Raw genomic sequence first — 20,241 nt, forward strand, 5'->3', positions numbered from 1 at the left:
TGTTTGTGGTAGGCTCCGAACACAACATTACACTCATCTTTATGTTCATGAAATGCTGTGATCTGAGGATTTGGGGCTGGTATGACACAGCTGTTGCAGCATTATGCACAGTGCATTTACCATGATGATGTATCAGTTCACTATGTGCTGTCATGGAAAATATGCCATACTCGATTTGTGACTTCTTCGTACAACAGGCCCATAATGACCTCTTCTTTCACAGTTCCACAGGCACACGATAATCATACCACAGGCATGCTAAGGGATTTAACCTTGACTGGGACAGTACTAACTCATTAGATAATCTTACTGTGCCAACTGTTAACAACTAACACTCTTCTTCTGCACACAAAACACCAAACTAATGTCAGTCATTCTCACCAAGTAACTTACTGCTTGTGTGGCTTGATAACATGAGAAGATGTGTTACATGTATCAAGTTTGGCAATGTGCGTAGATTATTGAACTTTATTTCTTGATACAAGGTAAAAAATGGCTCATGTCTTATGTTTATATCATCACAGAAAAAGATCAGAACTTCATAAATCTGTTTTCTTGTAATAATTTAGAAATTAGGTGATGTGACTTTAAGAAGAGAAGTTAAGAATACTTAATTTAAGAAGCTTCATGAACATGGGCTAATAAGTCAACATTAAATTACCTATATCTGCACAAATGGTAAAAGCAATGAAATGTTCAAGATCATTGACACCTAGAATTAAAACCACTGTACAGCGAGGGAGTAAGAGTGACTGCTGAAGATTTCTATCACAAGATGGATGGCCAGCTATCACACATCACGACAGAGCACCAGGGAAATTCTTCGGCCAAGGTCACTGCTTGAGGAGGGACTGAGAGGCCATCAGTAACATGCGCAAACTTTTGGCCGACTTCTCCGTGGGATTGGCCTGTATGAATTGTTTGAGTTTTTGGCAAAGTCCATAGAGCACTCCCTGCATGTGTTCCTGAGTGACAGGGTGACTGGTGTCCAGGTTCATCACAGCTTCCTCCAGGTATCTGAAACAATACAAAACCATGCAGGATTTGATTTATTTATTTATTTTAATTGATAAATTTGGGAAACCCATGACCGTCCACAGGTTGACGTCAGACCTTTCCACATATGACCAGAGGGGAAGCCAGCATGAGATGATCTCTCAGCAATCGCATTGGGGCTTTTTGACTTGGCAGTGGAATTTGTAGTTAGTTGTATGTTATCATGGGAAGAACTTGACAGCAAAAGTTGTACTTTGTTGTGTTATAGTGGGAATAACTTGACGGCAGAAGTTGTACATCGTTTAGTGCTATCATGGGAGTAACTTGACAGCTGAAGTTGTACATCGTTGTGAGCTATCATGGAAATAACTTGGCAGCAGAAGTTGTACATCGTTGTGTGCTGTCATGGGAATAACTTGGCAGCAGAAGTTGTACATCGTTGTGTGCTATCGTGGAACTAACTTGACAGCAGAAGTTGTACATCGTTGTGTTATCGTGGAAATAACTCTGACGGCAGAAAATGTACTTAGTTGTGTGTAATAGTGGGAATAACTTGGAAGCAGAAGTTGTACATCGTTGTGTGTTATCGTGGAAATAACTTGACAGCAGAAGTTGTACATCGTGTGCTATCGTGGGAACTAACTTGACAGCAGAAGTTGTACTTAGTTGTGTGTTATCGGGGGAATAACTTGACAGTAGCAATGAAACTTACTTGTGTTTGAGCTCTGTGTTCTGACCAAGTTCTGCCGAGAGTTGTTGTATTAGGGAGAGTAGCACCGGCTGCTGGAGGGGGCAGGGGCTCTGGTTGAACACCTGAGAGGGGATAACTGTGTCACAGACAAACATCACTAGATCCAGGTTAGATGCCGATAGGGCCTGCAATAGACATATGTACTTGATTAGTGCTTAATGCCATACTTCAAAACTGAAATGAGACTAACAGCATTTATTACTTGATTGATGTTCAGCACCATACTCAAGATTTTTCTGCTTACTTATACCATAATGGCCAGTCTTACGGATGGAGAAAATCCTGGAGCAAACCTATGACCTTTGACAAGTTATTGATAAATTTGCACATCATACTGGTTGAAGACATGTCTTCAATAAACATTTTACAGTGTCACCACTGTTTATTGTCACCAAGGTCCCACAAGCAGTGAAAGCAGGGGAAATAGGGAGGGAGGGACTTTGTATTTAATAACCTACCTGGCAAGGGATATGTCAAGAAGACAGATTATTATTTACTTGAGTAGTGGACAATGGAATACACTCACGACTTGTATTAATGAAATACACTCAAAACTGTATTACCACGCTTGTATTAATGGATGGAATACACTCAAAACCACTGGACCACTGGTAAAAGTGGAAAACTGCGCAAACGATCACACATCATCGACTGCTTAATGTTACCAAGACATCACAAGCAACAAGAGTGTGGGAAACAAATTCCCTGAACAAAGCCAGTTTTGAGTCTACAGCTCGTGTGTCTGATCAATTGAAAGACAAGGACCTTTAACCACTTAGCCAAGGGCTACTCCCCGTGCTCTCCATATACTATACCATACTGACCTTCTCATAGTATATGTAGCTTACCAGACTAACCTTCTGAAATGCAGCACAGAGTGTGTGCTGAACATATAGTACAGCAGACTAACCTTCTGAAATGCAGAACAGAGTGTGTGCTGTATACGTACATGTAGCATACCAGACCAACCTTTTGAAAAGCAGCACTGAATATGTGCTGAACATGCAGCACACCAGACTAACCTTCTGAAATGCTGCATTGAGCTGACCCTGTTGGAGAAGACTCAAAATGACTTCCTGTTGTTGTTGTGGGTCTGTAGGCATAGGGACTGGCGTGGCGGCACTGGAGCGTACAGCGTTGACAACTGTGTCGCTCAGTGAAACACTCTGCTCCTTCATGATCGCGTTCACCTCCTCTTTCACTACGTCCCGCACATGGGACAAGAGCTTTTCTTTAAAACTGAAATGAGACGATCAAAGTCAGACTACTGCATCTGTTACTGTTGTTCAACACCATATGCAAGGTTTTTTGGCTTATACAATTATTTACACAAGAATGGCCAGTTTTACGGATGGAGAAAATCAGAGTTCCCACTGATCTTTGGCAAGTTACTGATAAATATGCACACCAAACTGGTTGAAGACAAGTGGTTTTCAATGAACATTACATTGTCACCACTGTTTACTGTCACCAAGGCCCCATAAGCAGTGAGAGCGGGGGAAATGGGCAGGGTATAACAAACCTACCTGGTAAGGGACGTGTCAAGTTGACTTTGTACTTCTGTCTGTACAGTATGCACCACCTGGGACTCAATCTTGTTGGCTGTCGTCTGGAAAGTCTCCACTAAAGCATTTAGCTGATGAATAATGGGGTCTCTTGATTCTAGATGTTTCTTCCGTAACTTCTCTAGGTGACTTTCCAGTTGTACTGAATCTGTTTACAAAAAATTGAAAACAAAAATTATGCTCTTCCAAATAGGAAATTCATACTCATACAGCCCTTCAATCATACATTCACCTGCATATACATGTAGCACTGTTCATATTGTAAGATCTGAAAGTAACTGTGATTAGGAAGATATTTCAAACAGAAAGATCAAAGCAAAATATTTATTCCTTGCGGTGTATTGAAGGATTCAGGGAATACAAATGTTAAACAGTGATCTTAAATGTTCAGTGTTAGAGCTAATATTACAAAAAAAACCCAAAAATAAATAAATAAATTAAAAAAAAAATAAAAAGTCAAAAACAGTTAATTTTCATTTTGGGACATATTTGTTATCTTGTAATTACAATGTGTACTTTCCCTCATCATTCGAAATTTTTCTAAAGTGACATGGTCACTTCAGCACATCAGGTTTACCCTAGCAACAAGCCAGATGTAGAGCTCATATACAGTACAGCTCAGGCTAAAAGTCAATACCAGGCAGGAGATTAGCGCGATCCTAGAGGTCTTATAGAGAGTTTGTAGAGGACTTGTAGACAGACAGTCACCTGAAGAGTCAGTGATCCGTCCACTGTGACTGATCACACACGTAGCTGAGCATTGGTAGGCCTACGCGCTGGCTGTGGGATGTTGACGACAGAAAATATAGTTCTTTGTTAGAATGATTTAAAAGACTTTTGAAAGACCAACACAACACATGAAACTGATTTACCAGTGAGTCCAAGCAAGATTGGTAATGGAACACTACGACTGCTAAAAATAGCAGATTCTTCATCTCCCATAACGAGTTAAAAGAAGGACAAATATCTTTTGGTTCTTCCATAGAAGGTTTGCCTTTTTGTGGGAGTCATTTGCCAGTGAAAAAATAATCAGCCACTCAGTGATTTAGAAAACCAAATTGACACTTTGACACTGACACGCCGTGCAACAACAAAGCGGTATTACAATATGAATTTCATGTACAAAAGTGGTAAAAAATAAAAACAGGACAAATTAGATTTTGACTATGTGGAGACCGTGACTGTGGAGAATTTGTAGTTTATATGAAACCATGTAGAAAAAGCACCCACATAGCAAACGCATTAAGGAAAAAAATGATCTGTTTGAAAGGTTTTTCTCACAGAAAAAATAATCCAGTAATAATTTCCCATTTGTACCAATAAACTTTATTTCAATCTTTGGCTTACCAGACATGGTGTGCCTTTTCTTTTCTGATTCTCGGACTACAAAATGCCTTCGTGGAATTCATTCCACTAATTCATTTATGCTTAACAATGAATTCAGATAGGCCTGTCAAATTTTATTTGTAAACTTGAATAAAAGTTGAGGCAAAATGTATGTGAATAGCTTATATGTGTATCCATGAACATATGATTGCGAGTTTTTTTTTTGTTTTTTTTTTTCAGTTTGGACAATAATGTTTTGGTGTTCACTATATTTGTGTGAAAAAATATCCTGGGTGTTTAATAGGGAGCAACAACAAAGCAGATTATTTTAGGCTTAACTAAAATATTTTGAAGTGTCATGCAGAGACCTGGAAGAAGAACCCATGCAAGCTTAGTATCCAGCAGCGACACTTTGCCAAAATTGAACAACAATAGGTATGTTGTATTGGAGTAAGTAAATAATACTCACAAATGTCAAACTTTATTAAATGACATACATCGTTTGGTTTTGAAAATTGTAAACAGCAGGAATAAATTAATCCCCCAAAACTGGCTGCTGGGGCTAAATTCTCTGTTTCGGTGTAAATCACTCTTCTGTACATCTCCCTGGGTGGCAATTTAGTCAGCAACTGAGCAAGTCTGTATAGACAATCAATGATGAAGGTTAATCTTGAAAACTTCGTAAACACACCAGTCACACTAAAAAGAAATTCACCAGCCATTTAGGGTTACTTCTTGAAAACACATGTAGCTGTGCCTCAGCCTAGATCCGTCCAATAGCATACAGTGAAAGGTCTGCAGCCTGGTGATGTCCGATTCTGACATGAACGTACATGTTTTGGGTTATCCTTTTTTTTTTTAGTTCTCCTGACATGAGGTTCACACGATCCTTACAGTGATATGAATACATGATGTTATTTAGACGTTGGTTTGTGAAATTTATTCGAAGATTTATCCAATTTACTATAAAATATTTGTTGCAGGGTTCTAAATGGCATAATATAAATGTAAATCAAACCTAGAGTGCCAACCGTCAACTCCAATTGGAGACTTCGATCGCATATTAACTCCTTTAATCAAGTTGATAAACTGATTTTGTTAGGAAGAGGTAGGTTATATATTGTCATGTGAGATAAATTTTCTGCTTTTGTCGGCTAGTATATGTTTAAATAGCTGAAACATGGGGACTGCACCTTTGCTTGTAAACTAGGATAGGCCTTTGTCTGTAGGCGGAACTATATTCACACCTTCCGGCCATAATATTGCCGGCCTCAGCACATCACTGAAACAGCCCTTTAGAGAGTTTGTCACGTGCCAGTGGAGCGTTATTCAGTATATTGTAGCGCGATACGAGCGGTAAACAATTGACTTATAACGTGAGCTGTACTGTATGGGATTAAATCCACTGCTCTTCCTCTAGTACCTGTTTTGAGAGTGTTCCCTAGCTAGGTCTCAGGGCTAGCTCAGTAACCAGTGGACTCATTGTTGAGATCTGATGACGCCTTGATAATTGAGTCATTTTTGTTCTCCTAACATGGGGTGAGAAGCTAACTTGTTACACATCACAAACTAAACACAGTGTTAAAAAAAACAAGCAAACATTATAGATCATAAAAACATTTAGGTACAGTAAAATACATACATTCTTTTGATCCTCTTTGAAATGTTTCGTTTATCTGCTGATACATCATCTGAGTTGCCCGTTCAAATGAAGGTACCACGGTGTTATGAAAGATTTCTCTGTAGGCTGCTGCTAGAGGGGCTTGTATCGCATTCCCTGCTGCAGTTCCTACGGCTTCTACAGTAGCCTGCAAGAATCAAAGTATGTTTATAATTTCTTTTAGTTTACATGTTTTGTGGGTGGAGTCAAGCAGAGATTCTGGTCTGAATCACCTACCTGTGGCAAGTTACTGACATGAGGCCTGAATGTACAAAACCCCACCTGATTCCTTATTGTCACCAACGCCCCAAAAGCAGTAAGAGCTGTGGAACTATAATTCCCTGTCCAAGACTAGTTTTGAACCCACATCTTGCAGGTCATAGTGATTGAAAGGCAAGTAGCTTTAACACCTATACCATGGCCCACTCCATGTTTTTTGAAGTGATATAGTCGCCCAACATTTGGGTTTTTAAACAAATTCTGATTGCGACGTCTTAACAAAGTTTTACAGTTTGTTCATAAACTAAACAGCTCATGTTGAAATACAAAATATTCACTGAGTATGTAGCTTGTACGAACCAGGAGAAATCCGGTCAAAATTCAAATTAAACACAAAGAGGGCCGGCCATTTGCCTCATTAACATTGAACTGGAAGTGTCTGAAGCTAATGCTCAGCGTATAGAAAAATTCTGGTCATACTCAATCAATATTGCTCCAGCTGAGTATTCTATTGAAGATATACAAATGGTACCATAACTGACATGCAATAAAAAGAAAGAAGCTTGGCTAAAAATGCTACTTATAATAGAGTTTTAAGGCCGAATGCATTAGTCCATGAAGTATGCTGTAGGTAAGTGGCAAGTTCAACAAGCACTAACTAAGCGACATCTTCGTGCTTCGCGAAACCCTATCCTTTATCTTCGTGCTTCGCGAAACCCTATCCTTTATCTTCGTACTTCGCGAAACCCTATCCTTTATCTTCGTACTTCGCGAAACCCTATCCTTTCTTCAGTGTACTCCACCGCTCCAACAGACAACCGATTACAACTCTAGAGTTGCTTGTTAACCTAACAAGCTCTTTTTCATGGCATCTTTTGGCTGAACCAGTCAGGAGCAACCTTTAAGTCCTTCTTTTATGCTCCATTTCCACTGAATTGACAGCGCCTCATTCTAAATATTCTTTTTTTTTTTTGTTATTTTTAAACACTCACTTAACATACAATGCTGGTGGCGGGATTAACGAAAAGCTTGCAACTTTTCTTGAGAAAAATATCTGAGACTCATATCATTGTGTAACATCGCAAAAATATCTAATATTTGGGCGACTTTGTCTCTTTTAAGTACAAGAAATATTTGACAAAAAATTACATATTGTATACAACTGTAGATTGATCAGGCTTCCTCTGGCAAGGCAAAAAGAGCAATGAACTGTAGCAATGAACTGTAGACTTCTTGAGAAAAATATCTGAGACTCATATCATTGTGTAACATCGCAAAAATATCTAATATTTGGGCGACTGTGTCTCTTTTAAGTACAAGATATATTTGAAAAAAAATTACATATTGTATACAACTGTAGATTGATCAGGCTTCCTCTGGCAAGGCAAAAAGAGCAATGAACTGTAGACATGTTATTTTCATGAGTAAATATTAAGTCAACTTACCCGAGAGCGGACCATCTTGCCAATACTGTCTTTTAACAAGGCATCAGTTGCTGTAAGTTTCTGAGCAACGTCCTGATGAAACTGATCCTTCATGGGTTCTAAAACTCGACTTACATCTACAACACAGAAGGGGTCAAATCAGGTGTGATTATTTCACAGAATTGAAAGCTTGCACACATGTAGACAAATAACTGGTCTACTGGCTTACTCGATTCACTGGACTCCATAAACAATGGTGTTCAGGTTTATGGGAGCAGAAACCAGGCCTAACAGTCCAAAGTTAACACCTGATATGGCCAAATATGTGACAACCCATAAGACCTGAAAACTTTTGATTTGAACGCTCGACCAAAGACCTAAATATGATACATACACATGCAGCTAAACATACAAATAAAGCTATTACATTTGTTAATAAATATTAAAACCAAATGTCACAGTGTTGATCTTTGAGGTACATCAGCATTCTCTGACTTATCCGTTGTTTAAGCATTCTCTTTTTGTGCTCCTTGGCCTCAATTGTCTATGGATTAAGCTAGCGAGTATCAATCAGTACACACTTACGTGGAGTTATAGTGTTTTTCATCTCTTGACGTACAACCTTTTCAATCCTGCCAGGCAGGGAAACTGTGAGGGTTTGATTAACAGAGTTCATGAGCTGCTCCTGGCGCTGGTGTTCTTGCATCTGCTGAAGACGTAATACTTCCTGCAACCTCTGGTCTGGAGGTCAAAGGTTAAAGGAAATGACCCACATGTTCAGATATATTTATTCGAATTTTTTCCTTAAAAGATGCGAGTTTTAAGGCTGGAGTGCCTGAGGTAAACCACCAACCTTTGGTAGAAGATACTACCTACTTTTCCTATATGTGCGGTACACACATGCACACCATACTTGCTAGAAAGTGTGTTGACAGCAAATACAGCTATACTAGCCTTGTCGACCGCCTACTGTAATGAAAGCATCACTTAAGATGTTAGCCACAACATAACTGATACTTCAAGGAACCATCACAATCACATTCATTTCTTGACATAACGCCCATGACTCCAGTGTTGATGGCCAAGTCCACACTGATGTCATATTTCCCCCATATTAATGTCAAGATCACCACATAGACAGGAAATGGACACATATCCATAGCATAGGCCTGAACACTTTCAATAAGTTATGATCATCAGCATTTATCTCTGCAGACTAAGTTTCAAGATGCCAAGTGGTATATAAGTGAAAACAAAGCCAGAAGACACCGGACCATAATATTTTAAAAATCCTGAGGGGAGTAGCCATGGCGTAAAATTCAATAGTTTTTTGTACTTTTACCAAAAATAATCCATAGAACTAGACGTTCTTTCAGGGCACAATTACAAGTGGACTTAACACTACAAAGGATACTTTCTCTTTGAGCATGATGTGTGAGAAGACGTTCAACCCGAGACCCCATTACATTTTCCAGTTTACCCAGCTGTTCGTCCATATTAGGTGCCGAGGTTGCCATGGCAACTTGTTGTAGTTGTTGCTGTTCCTGCACTTGTTTCTGGAACTGTGTTTGTTGGTCTTGTTGCTCTTGAACTGCCAGATGCAGGCTGTTCACCTCTTGTTGTTGAGCTTTCAGTAACCCTAATACTTGTGCTAAGCCTTCTTGTAGCTGGGAACAGTGAACAGAATACAAGTGTACTCTAGTGGCATACATTCACGGTAGATACCTCGCAAATGCTGCAAGAGGTGGATTTGAACACATGGCCTCATTGACCACGGGTCTATTAATCGCTGCATGCCAGTACCAGATGATCACCAACTCACATGTGAAGACAACCACCATTTTAGAAGTACATTTTAAACATGTAATTACGTCTACCTTAATTTATCAATCATTTGTCTATCTTCATTGAAAAAATTACATCTGTACTTAAAATGAAATCCTCATATAAAGAAATTTAAAGCTGCTTCTGAAGCAGGCGGAATCTCAAAATGGGTTTACTGCCACAAACCTCTCTCAAAGCTTCTCTGTCAATGACTTCCTTAATAACCTGAACTTCTTCTTCTTTCCTAAAATCATAGAATATAATACATCAGGATTCATACAGTAGAAGAATTCTCCTCCAACCATCTCTGGAGCACTGACATGTTTAAAAGAATACATTCACTTATTTGACTGGTATTTATTGCTAACATTTCAAGAATTTTCTTTACCTCTATGCCAGTCAGGGGTGGGTTTCATGAAGCGTACTTAGTGTTTAGTAGTCCTCAGCCAAGTGCACTTCACATCTGTACAACATAGCCAAACACTGGGATGCGCCATGAACATGCCAACTATGTACTTCAGAGCGTAAGTCAAAACCAGCGAAAGCAGGCTGACATCCTTACTGCAGAAATGGGACAATGGCTGAGCTTAGAATAATGCCTAAGTCAAATAAGCCAATAAGAGCCCTGCTGAATCTTCAACGGATACCAGAGCACAGTTTTTTTCAGGTTGCTTTACAAATCACTTTAGTACCAGCTGGGGTGTTCACCTTGAGCCACTTGGCCTTGGTTGTCTCCCCTGTGGCAGCGATGTGCAGATGAGAGGGCTAGCAGCACGCAGCTCACTGTCCTTGGCTTTGGTTGTGGGGGTGGGGAGATACAGGTCTCCACGCTCCTCTCCTGAGGTTTCGTGCTCCTCCACAGCCTCTTGTGGTTCATCTATCTCTAGGGCACTAAGCAAGTAAGGCAAATAGTCATTAACAACTCTCAGATATAGCTCATACCAAGAAAGAAAGACAAAGCACTGAGGAACTTTTCAGAACTCTTCAAGAAAAGGCAGGTGTAAGCTACAAAGCACTCTTCAGCTGGAAAAGGCAAAGTCTTTCCTGAAGATGTTTCAGATCTGCCTGAGCAGTGTACTGTTTTGTTCTTTTCTCCCATACCGTTTTCTGTTTTCATGTGGTTATAGGAGGTAATTAAAAAGTACTGCCGTGTAATAGCAGAGATACATTTTTGAACAGCTTAGCCCCCACTTGTGTAGGTGGAAATGTTGTGCGATCACACACATTAGGAGTTTACACAAACTAGACAAATATGTGACAATAACTTACTTTACAGGGCCATGGTACTCATCAACAACAATTTTGCCTGCTTACTAAAACATGAGACTATTTCAGGTATACAAGCAAAACTTAAAGGTGGAGGAAACATGATAAAGATAAGATGGCATTTTTTCTGATTTACCACTCTTTAATCATCATTGCATCACCAATACTGGATGAACATTCATGTTAACAAAAGCCGTATTCCCAGCACACTTTGACACAAAAAACCAAATCTGAGCATAAAAAACAAAATTTAAATACATTACAAGCTGCTTCTGGTGTAAACTATGCTCTGTGTATTCTGGGAGTGGGGGGGAGGTGTCTGTGGCCAAGGGGGTTAGAATGCCAGTGCAGAGCAATGACCCAGGAGCCTCTCACCAAAGCAGTCGTTGTGAGTTCTTCATCTCCGGCCTTACGTGGGAAGGTCTGCCAGCAACCTGCTGATGGTCGTGGGTTCCCCCAGGCTTTGTTCGCTTTCCTCCTAACATAACACCGGCTGCTGTTGTATAAGTGAAATATTCTTGAGTATGACGTAAAACACCATTCAAATAAACAAATAAATATTCTGTAGAGTTTCACCCAATGCAGACTTTGAGCAACCTGCATAACCTTGTAGGACAAAAGACTTACCCCTGGTCAATAGCCTCAGTTGCCAGTCTCTGAGCCTCTGACCCAACAGTGGGGGGCTTGGGCCAGGGTGGACGCTCCTCAGAGCTCTCCTCTAATGACTCTGCCACGTCTTCCCCTTGACCATCCTCAGACTCTTTGGAATCTTAATACACACAGAAACAGAGAAGTGAGTAAAAAACAAAAATTCCTATCATGACACCTTTGCATGTGCAGAGCTCAGGAAATGTAACTAGCTTTTTTCAGTTGGCTGCTTTAAATATTTATTTATTTATTTTGATTGGTGTTTTACGCCGTACTCAAGAATATTTCACTTATATGACGGCAGCTATCATTATGGTGGGAGGAAACCGGGCAGAGTCCGGGAGAAACCCAGGACCATCTGCAGGTTGCTGGAGGACCTTCCCATGTTTGACTGGAGAGGAAGACAGCATGGGCTTGACTTGAAATCAAAGCAACCACATTGGTTTGAGGCTTCTGGGTCATTAGGCTGTGCTAGCACGTTAACCAACTGAGCCACGGAGGCCCACGCTGCTTTAAATAAGATAGACTTGAAAGTCCTTTTGCCTCATATGAGCCTGTGTACAAAATGTGGAATCCCTGTTTGTAACCATACAATTTCCATTGTGTTCACGTCTTTGAATGGTCTGTTGACATAAAAAACCAGACATTTCATCTATACAGTTTGGGCTGTTTAGATTTAACCAGTTTATATAGGAGCTTAATAACCCCAAATCCTATGAGAAACAGAATGGCAACTACTGTGTGAAACAGAATGACAAGTGCTGTGTGAAACAGAATGGCAGGTACTATGTGAAACAGATGGCAGGTACTGTGTGAAACGGAAAGACAAATCCTATGAGAAACAGAATGGCAACTACTGTGTGAACAGAATGACAAGTGCTGTGTGAAACAGAATGGCAGGTACTGTGTGAAACAGATGGCAGGTATTGTGTGAAACGGAAAGACAAATCCTGTGAGAAACAGAATCGCAGGTACTGTGTGAAACAGATGACAGGTACTGTGTGAAACAGATGGCAGGTACTGTGTGAAACGGAATGACAAATCCTGTGAAAAACAGAACGGCAACTACTGTGTGAAACAAAATGGCAACTACTTTGTTCAAATCATTCATACGAACAAACAGACATGCTGTTGACATAATTACACCGCGCACATAAAAAGGAAAGTGACAGGTGGAATTGGAAAACCCTTAGCAGGGATTAAAAAGGATTAAGATTGAAATATCAATGCCCTGTTACCAGTCGCTCTTACCTTTGACATCAACATCCATTCCTCCTTCATCCTCCTCTGAGCTCTCATCCTCCTCTTCAATCTCTACCTCCTCCACCTCGGCCATTACCCCAGCCACCTCCTCATCGTTTTCATCGTAAGGAGCAAGCACCTTGGGCTCCGTTGTCAACGAGGCTCCGAGGTCAACAGGGTCAACACTAGAACTCGTTGAGGCTCCAACACTCGCGATAGTCTCACTGTGTTTGGCTGCTTCTCCCATGAACAAGTCATCCACAGTAGTTTGCTCCTGAGGCTGAGGTGCGGATGATCGTGGGCTCATGTCAGTCCTTGAAGGTAAGGACTGCGTGGAGTGGGTGGAGCGTGAGCTCTGGGGGGTGGCCAGGTCGCGTTCTTCTGACGAGGAAATGGGAGGGAGAGGCACTGAGGAGGGGGTGAGGTTATGACTGGTGGCAGGGGAGAACTCTTTGGTTGAGGAGGGTGTCATGGTGAGCGAGCTGTCGGGTGTCAGGATGGTCTGCTGATCCAGGAGGCTCTGTACGGAATACAAGTCCTCATTCATGCCTGTCACCTGGGTGAAGCTGCTGGAGGTAGACGTGCTCTGCTGCACACTGGACTCCCCGGCATCCCGTCTGTAAGAAAAAACATGTGTCAATCAATTGTGGAAACAATCAACCAATTTCTCACTAAAAGGTAAAACCGCTTGCAATTTATTTGTATCATGATACTCTTGCTTGGGATGTTGGCTAACAATTCCTTCATATTACACCATTCTCGGTAGGGGTTTTAACTGGTAAAATCGATTTCCCACATTTTCACCTAACTTTTAGAATCTGATGGGTGATGACACTACAAGTTTAGTCTTCCTACTGATCCACCTATTGTTTAGACATGTCTGTACAGGTCAGCATACTAAAAACAGGCTCTTGACATTTTAACGATCTGATGCTCCGCCTTCTCTTTAGAGACAAGTCTGCGATCTTGAACTCAAGGGCATTAGTTTTTCTACGTTTTCTTAATTTTACAGGCTTTGAACTTGGTCGTTTTTCATTCAAGTAATTTGTTATCTTGAGGACGTGATTTTTCCAAAATTTTTTTACATATTTAGAACTTGGCCATTTTATGTACTTTATACCAGAAGAGGAGATCCTGGTTTTATTTCACCCAACTGGGTACAAGTTGTCATTAGCTAGACAGCTAGACCTGGAATCAAACAAATTCAAAATCTGCCAGATTAAGAAAACATAGGAAAGCCAATGTCCTTGAGTTTAAAAGTAAATATGGCCATACCTTGAGGAGAATAAGTGAACCACATTTAGAATTCCTTTAACTATAGAGATATTGTGTGCACACTTAACAAACATGGCGTTACATACAGTGAGACTGACAGGTACAAATTATGATGTTATGTCTGATGGCTGTTTTTCAGAAAGTCACCGCTGGACCAGCTCCAGGGAATTGCGGTTACCTTAATTGTGAAGTGGTGAAAGCATCAGGTGTGAGCAAAACAGGCTGTAACATATCTTTAGAGGCGTCACTGTCAGAGGTCATGTTGTCAAGGCTCATGTCAGACAGCAGGTCTCGTAATCCTGAAATGTACAACCAATACCACACCTGTGAGCTGTGGTGTGAATAATGTAACCCTAGTACATTGATTTTTAACAGTTTGCAAATGACAGGCTAAATTATATGCGCATACAAGAATAGCCAGTGACAATGAGAGCCTGAAGAATGGATATGGCTCTTTGGTGGAGGAAAAGGATAAACCGTTCCAAAAATATTGTGGCGATTACTTAAGACTGAGGGAGGGGGGACAAATCTGACCAAAAATATTTTGGTGATTACTTAAGACTGAGGGGGTCAGGTTTCACACGCCTGACGGCCCAAAAAAATTCAAGGGCTTTGAAATACAAATTCAAGGACCTCAAATGACAGTCACAATCTCCGTTTTCGCTTACAAACTGCGACAACAGGTGCAGACTGAATAGTTTTTTAGGTCATTTCGTAAGCGTGGTACAGCCATGCCATAGCATTCGACCGGTATGCAGCCTTGTGTTGGTGCCATAACCTTCATGCAGTCGGTGCAGACATCAATGATAATCAGACAACCTATCATTGATTCTTATAAATTTTCCACCGTCCGACAGAATAAAAAGCGCAGCTTAAAATATTTCTGCACAACGCACATGTTTGTAAACAGCGCCATTGTCAGTCACGAGTTGTCCAAAGCTTTCCCATACTGGAGACATCTATACTTCGGAGACACAATCAGCAGTATGCCCAACTGCAAATCTGACCAAAAATATTGTGACGATTACTTAAGACTGAGGGGGAGGGTGGGGTGGGGGGGATAAATAAAGAAACAGCGAGACTTGTGGTGCAGATGAGTAAAGGATATTGCAGACCTGACTTTATTTACATCACTAACCTGTCTCATCCTGGGACACTGAGCTGATGGATGGGGGAGGAGGCTGTGGGGTTGAGGAGTGAGGGATAAATCGCACCTCCAGATTCTGTAATGCCCTGAAAACAGACCAAACAAAGCAATACCTATAACAAATACATTTATTACCAAAGGTCTAGATGAGGCTAAGCACCTTGCTTATTAATATTCAATTTTATTTTATTACCAACTGCTAACTTGCTTTCAACAAATCACATTCACAAAATTGCTCTTATCCAGTCATCAAGTTTTGCATAAATGGATTTTTTATTTGGCAAGATTTTGTTCAAGATTCAATGAACAAGCAAATATCTCAATCATCCTTTCATAATGAAATTTGATAAATGCCAGGAGGAAACTAGATGAGGGGGAAAAAGTTAATGCAAAACTTAAAGGTTTGGGGTTACCTTATACAATGCTATATATGCCATCATAACAAACATACAGATGGACAAATGAAGAGTTGATCTTACTTTGTGTGAACTGAGAAAATCTTAATCTGCACCCCTGTTGTTTTATCCTCAGTCTCTGGGCCATCTTCTTCCTCTGCCCCATTGTCTGCCTCAATCTCCCCTTGAACAGTGGAAAATTAGTTCACAAGCTTAGCACATGATTTAAGATATAACCTGAATCTAAATCTACTCCTGATGACTAAAGCATCAGTAATCAATATACAGTGTAGCCTCGCTATAAGTCGCCTCAATATAGCGTGCAATCGGGCCCAATATAACGCGACCCAAATCTTGTCCCCCAAAATCTGTGGTGTACTTTCAATCAATATACAGTGTAGCCTCGCTATAAGTCGCCTCAATATAGCGTGCAATCGGGCCCAATATAACGCGACCCAAATCTTGTCCCCCAAAATCTGTGGTGTACTTTCATGTGAGAACACCTAAAACTTCAAACGAATAAAGATGTTTCACCAAGACGCATACATAACACGACATCATTTGCTTCATTTCCTAGAGTTCGTAAGTGAATCCATGTTATTTCATATTTTAGGCTTAAGCTTTTGAATATTACGTGAGTGTAAGGAAATACAGTTCGATTTTTCCATGAATAGCAGAAGAGATTGTAACTGGTTACATGTCCTGGCGAGGCAGTTTGATTCTAAATGCACGTGTGATGTTGTTGTTGCAGCACTACTTCCGTGCCTGTGTGTGTGTGTGTGTGTGGCTTCGTCTGCAAAGCAGAGGACACACTGCTCACTGTGACAGGCATATTTCATAAAGGGATTAATATTTGTACACTTTCAGTAAATGCTGAAAACTAATCAGATTAATGAATGCCTATGATGCGAGGTGTGAAACTGCAGGGAGTGAGCTTTGGCTTACCGGCATGAGATGAGCTCACTCACATGTTTGAGAATGACTTTTTAATTTTTTTCTCTCTTTCCTTCATTTAATACACTGATTTAGCATTATATACATTAAAATGGTGAACATTTTTTTTCTCGGTTCAGTAGCTATAATGCGGTCACCAGATCGGGTTGACAGTTGTCTGCAGTCCGCCATTCTGAATCAGACATATTTGATTTATTTATTTGATTTGTGTTTTATGCCGTACTCGTGGATATCTCACTTATACGATGGCGGCCAGCATTATGGTGAGAGGAAACCGGGCAGAGCCCGGTGGAAACCCACGACCATCCGCAGGTTGCTGGGAGACCATGAATCAGATATAAGTTTCATGAATTGTTTCTGATACGAGCAGATATGGATGAATTGGATACCAAATGCGCTGTAACTATTTTTATTTATAAATATTTATAAATAAAGACGATGAAACTACGTTAGTTGAATTTTAGCTTGTGGAAATTGTCAACATGCACAAGTTCTGTAAATCAGCTCAGTCCTGTGATTAAGCCATACGAGGCTAGCTTTGTGAGATATGACTCGCAGGACAGTGCTGAGATGCTTACACACATGAAAATTTACCATGTACCGTAGAATACGAGTTAAATCCTTAGGTAATAAATAATTTCATGCATTTATAGTAAACTAACAAAACGAAATCATTTGAAAAAACACATTTTGCCACTGACAAAACTTTGTTCAATGTCAAAATCATGACCTACAGATAGACCGTAGCCCTATATAATGGATCCCAGGGTCATTTCCTTACAGCATGCACAGGAGCCCGTCCCCAAAGTGGCATGATATAGCGAGGTTAAACTCTAATTAAAATTAGCAGAGGAGACATAACAGTGTCATAAGTAAGTTTGAAGAAGTATATAGGAACGAGTTACTGTAGTTTATCATTGCAGCATGAGCCATATCCAATGAAAACTTCATCCCCCAAAACAAAAGAGAGTCAACACAATCATTTTGTACCTGTAGTAATTTCATCCATGTGAGAATCATCAGGGGACTTCTTAAATTTCTTGGTGCTGGCTCCATATATAGAGAGGCTGAGACAAGGTTGTGTAAGGAGAAATTCAGAAATGGAGCTGACATGAGCCATGCCTGCTTCATTGTCCTGGAACAACTGTAGTACATACAGCACCTGCACAACAACAACAACATGAGAAACTCAGAAATGGAGATCACGTGAGCCATGCCTGCCTTGTTACCACAGAACAGCTGTAGTACATACAGCACCTGCACAACAACAACAGCATGAGAAACTCAGAAATGGAGATCACATGAGCCATGTCTGCCTTGTTATCACAGAACAGCTGTAGTACAACAGCACCTGCACAACAACAACAACATGAGAAACTCAGAAATGGAGATCACATGAGCCATGTCTGCCTTGTTATCACAGAACAGCTGTAGTACAAACAGCACCTGCACAACAACAACAACAACATGAGAAACTCAGAAATGGCGCTCACGTGAACCATGCCTGCCTCACTGTCCTGGAACAACTGTACATACAACAACAACATGAGAAACTCACTAAGGAGACATCCCTGCCTCCTCATCCTGGAAAAACTTTAGCACATATAGCACCTGTATAACAACAAGCTTTGTTAATTTATTTCTATGTTGAATGCCACACTCGCCTGCTTGATAGGCAAAGAGAGCCAACATTTGAACCTTTTGAGCCAGCGAGGGCTTTGGCTCACATACAAATTTTCTGGAAATATATCTAATAGAGAGTGGCAGACCTATAATATTTTCATCTTTTTTATATTTATCTTTCTATTTTGTCCCACTGGTTGCCAATTATAACTTGGCAGTAGTACATATTCCAATCCACTGTGGTGTAATGTAATACCATAGCCGTTAAAACCACTGTACATATCCAAAGACATTTCAATAAGCCACTCACCTTCCTCTTAATATCTGTTAGAACCAGGTATTTAGCACTAAGGTCCAGGCAAGCCTTTAGCGAGGGCTCCACGTGGAAGTTTGTGGGCAGATTCGGAGGCTCAAGAAATCTGACAAAAAAACATCAAGACCTCTTTCTTTTCTTTTGACAATAACCCCCTCCGCCAATAATCTTAACAGGTACAACAAACAATGTGCCTCACGACTCTAACGATCTACACCCATATTGTCGTTAGAAGCCAGATCACAATAAAATTACGTACTAAATTTGATCTAAAAGATTTTTAACAGCTCTGTTAATTATTACAAAGGTTTCTTTGGAAGGTATTGGGATATAATCCTAACAAAATGTATGCTTCTTCAACAAAAGCCAATTCACCTCTAAAAATGTACTTTTTGGGGGCAAAAATTTCAGATCAAATACAGTAGCCTATCTATACAGAAATGCGTAATGGTGACTCAGGCCCTAGCGGGATTAATAATTTTGTTTATTTATCTATTTATTCAATGGTGTTTTACGCCTTGCTCAAGAATATTTCACTTCTACGACGGCGGCCAATATTTCTGTGGGAAGAAACCCTAACAATTTTGTTCTCTTGAAATACAAGATACTACATTACCAGTTTGCGCACAAACTATCATAGCAAAGGCAAAAATGACCAACAGATACACAGCTAGGACTCAAATTACTTTAGGCAGGATCCCCATTGCTGTTCCTGTCAAAGAGGATAGGTAAACTACCTGATGGTTTGTAGACAGTTCCACGACTCACAGCTCCATATCTTTATCTCTTGATTGTTGTTTGCTCCTGTCACAGCATACTTCCAAAACTGTGTCCTTCAAAACAAGAGGCAGAAAAAAAAAGACAAATGATTCATTTGTTAACAATACTCCAACATGCAAGTCAAGAAGCTACAAGGCATAATCCAGGTTAATTTAGGGTTGTTTCCTATCCAAATGTTGGTTAAAGAGTGAATTTGGCCTAATTTCAATAAAATTGGCACATTTAGAGGTAATGAAGAGCTCTTTGTATACAAATTCAGTACCTGCCATTTACATTGTACAAACATCTTAATTATGGCTTGATGCCTGTAAGCCAACAGTTCAGTATCTAATGATATGTACTCCATGTTTTAAAGGGAAAACAATGTGGAATAAAATAAGAATAGAAAAAAAAAACACTCAAAAAGGATCTGCTTTAAAATGCAAGAAAACGTTATATAAATGTTAATTTATAAAGTCAAGGACATAGCCATTTTGACACCAGGTGGTTAAGTGGCGATCAAATACCATGTGCGAGACTACCCAAACTTACTCCAAATTGGGATTTTTATGGTCGTCTAAGAAGGCCAAGTATGACATGGGTTTACCATCATGGGGTTTCCACTGATGTAAACATCTGAAAAATTGAACACGAAGAAGACGTTAGAAGTGAAGTGTCTTTCTCCTCCCATCATAACAAAGTCAAAATAAAACTGTGAATCCAAATCCTAAGATCACAGCAGAAAACTACAGTGGTATCACAGTGAATGTTTTGTGATAACTGAAAGGCCAGCCAGTGTTACTTCCACACACACTAATAATCTATCTTATCCTGCATAAGAAAAAACACTCCCA

The 20,241-nt window shown here is 40.2% G+C and overlaps 1 protein-coding gene across 1 annotated transcript in view; it reads right to left on the reverse strand.

The window, feature by feature from the left end:
• Positions 1-57: 57 nt before the first annotated feature.
• LOC135475225 (enhancer of mRNA-decapping protein 4-like) overlaps positions 58-20,241 on the reverse strand; it is a 30,802-nt gene continuing 10,618 nt past the window's right edge. The window contains exons 10-28 of the mRNA XM_064755038.1: positions 19,940-20,023; positions 19,366-19,461; positions 18,626-18,734; positions 17,683-17,854; positions 15,823-15,922; positions 15,335-15,429; positions 14,375-14,495; positions 12,931-13,538; positions 11,659-11,800; positions 10,474-10,656; positions 9,952-10,009; positions 9,356-9,608; positions 8,527-8,682; positions 7,963-8,078; positions 6,281-6,446; positions 3,274-3,460; positions 2,770-2,986; positions 1,709-1,872; positions 58-1,017 (exon numbers count right to left, since the gene is read on the reverse strand). Coding sequence (XP_064611108.1) covers positions 834-1,017; positions 1,709-1,872; positions 2,770-2,986; positions 3,274-3,460; positions 6,281-6,446; positions 7,963-8,078; positions 8,527-8,682; positions 9,356-9,608; positions 9,952-10,009; positions 10,474-10,656; positions 11,659-11,800; positions 12,931-13,538; positions 14,375-14,495; positions 15,335-15,429; positions 15,823-15,922; positions 17,683-17,854; positions 18,626-18,734; positions 19,366-19,461; positions 19,940-20,023 — 3,211 coding nt within the window. The 3' untranslated portion in view covers positions 58-833. The remainder of the gene's footprint in view (positions 1,018-1,708; positions 1,873-2,769; positions 2,987-3,273; positions 3,461-6,280; positions 6,447-7,962; positions 8,079-8,526; positions 8,683-9,355; positions 9,609-9,951; positions 10,010-10,473; positions 10,657-11,658; positions 11,801-12,930; positions 13,539-14,374; positions 14,496-15,334; positions 15,430-15,822; positions 15,923-17,682; positions 17,855-18,625; positions 18,735-19,365; positions 19,462-19,939; positions 20,024-20,241) is intronic.

Source organism: Liolophura sinensis, chromosome 9, assembly GCF_032854445.1.
Source record: "Liolophura sinensis isolate JHLJ2023 chromosome 9, CUHK_Ljap_v2, whole genome shotgun sequence".
Lineage (NCBI taxonomy): Eukaryota > Metazoa > Mollusca > Polyplacophora > Chitonida > Chitonidae > Liolophura > Liolophura sinensis.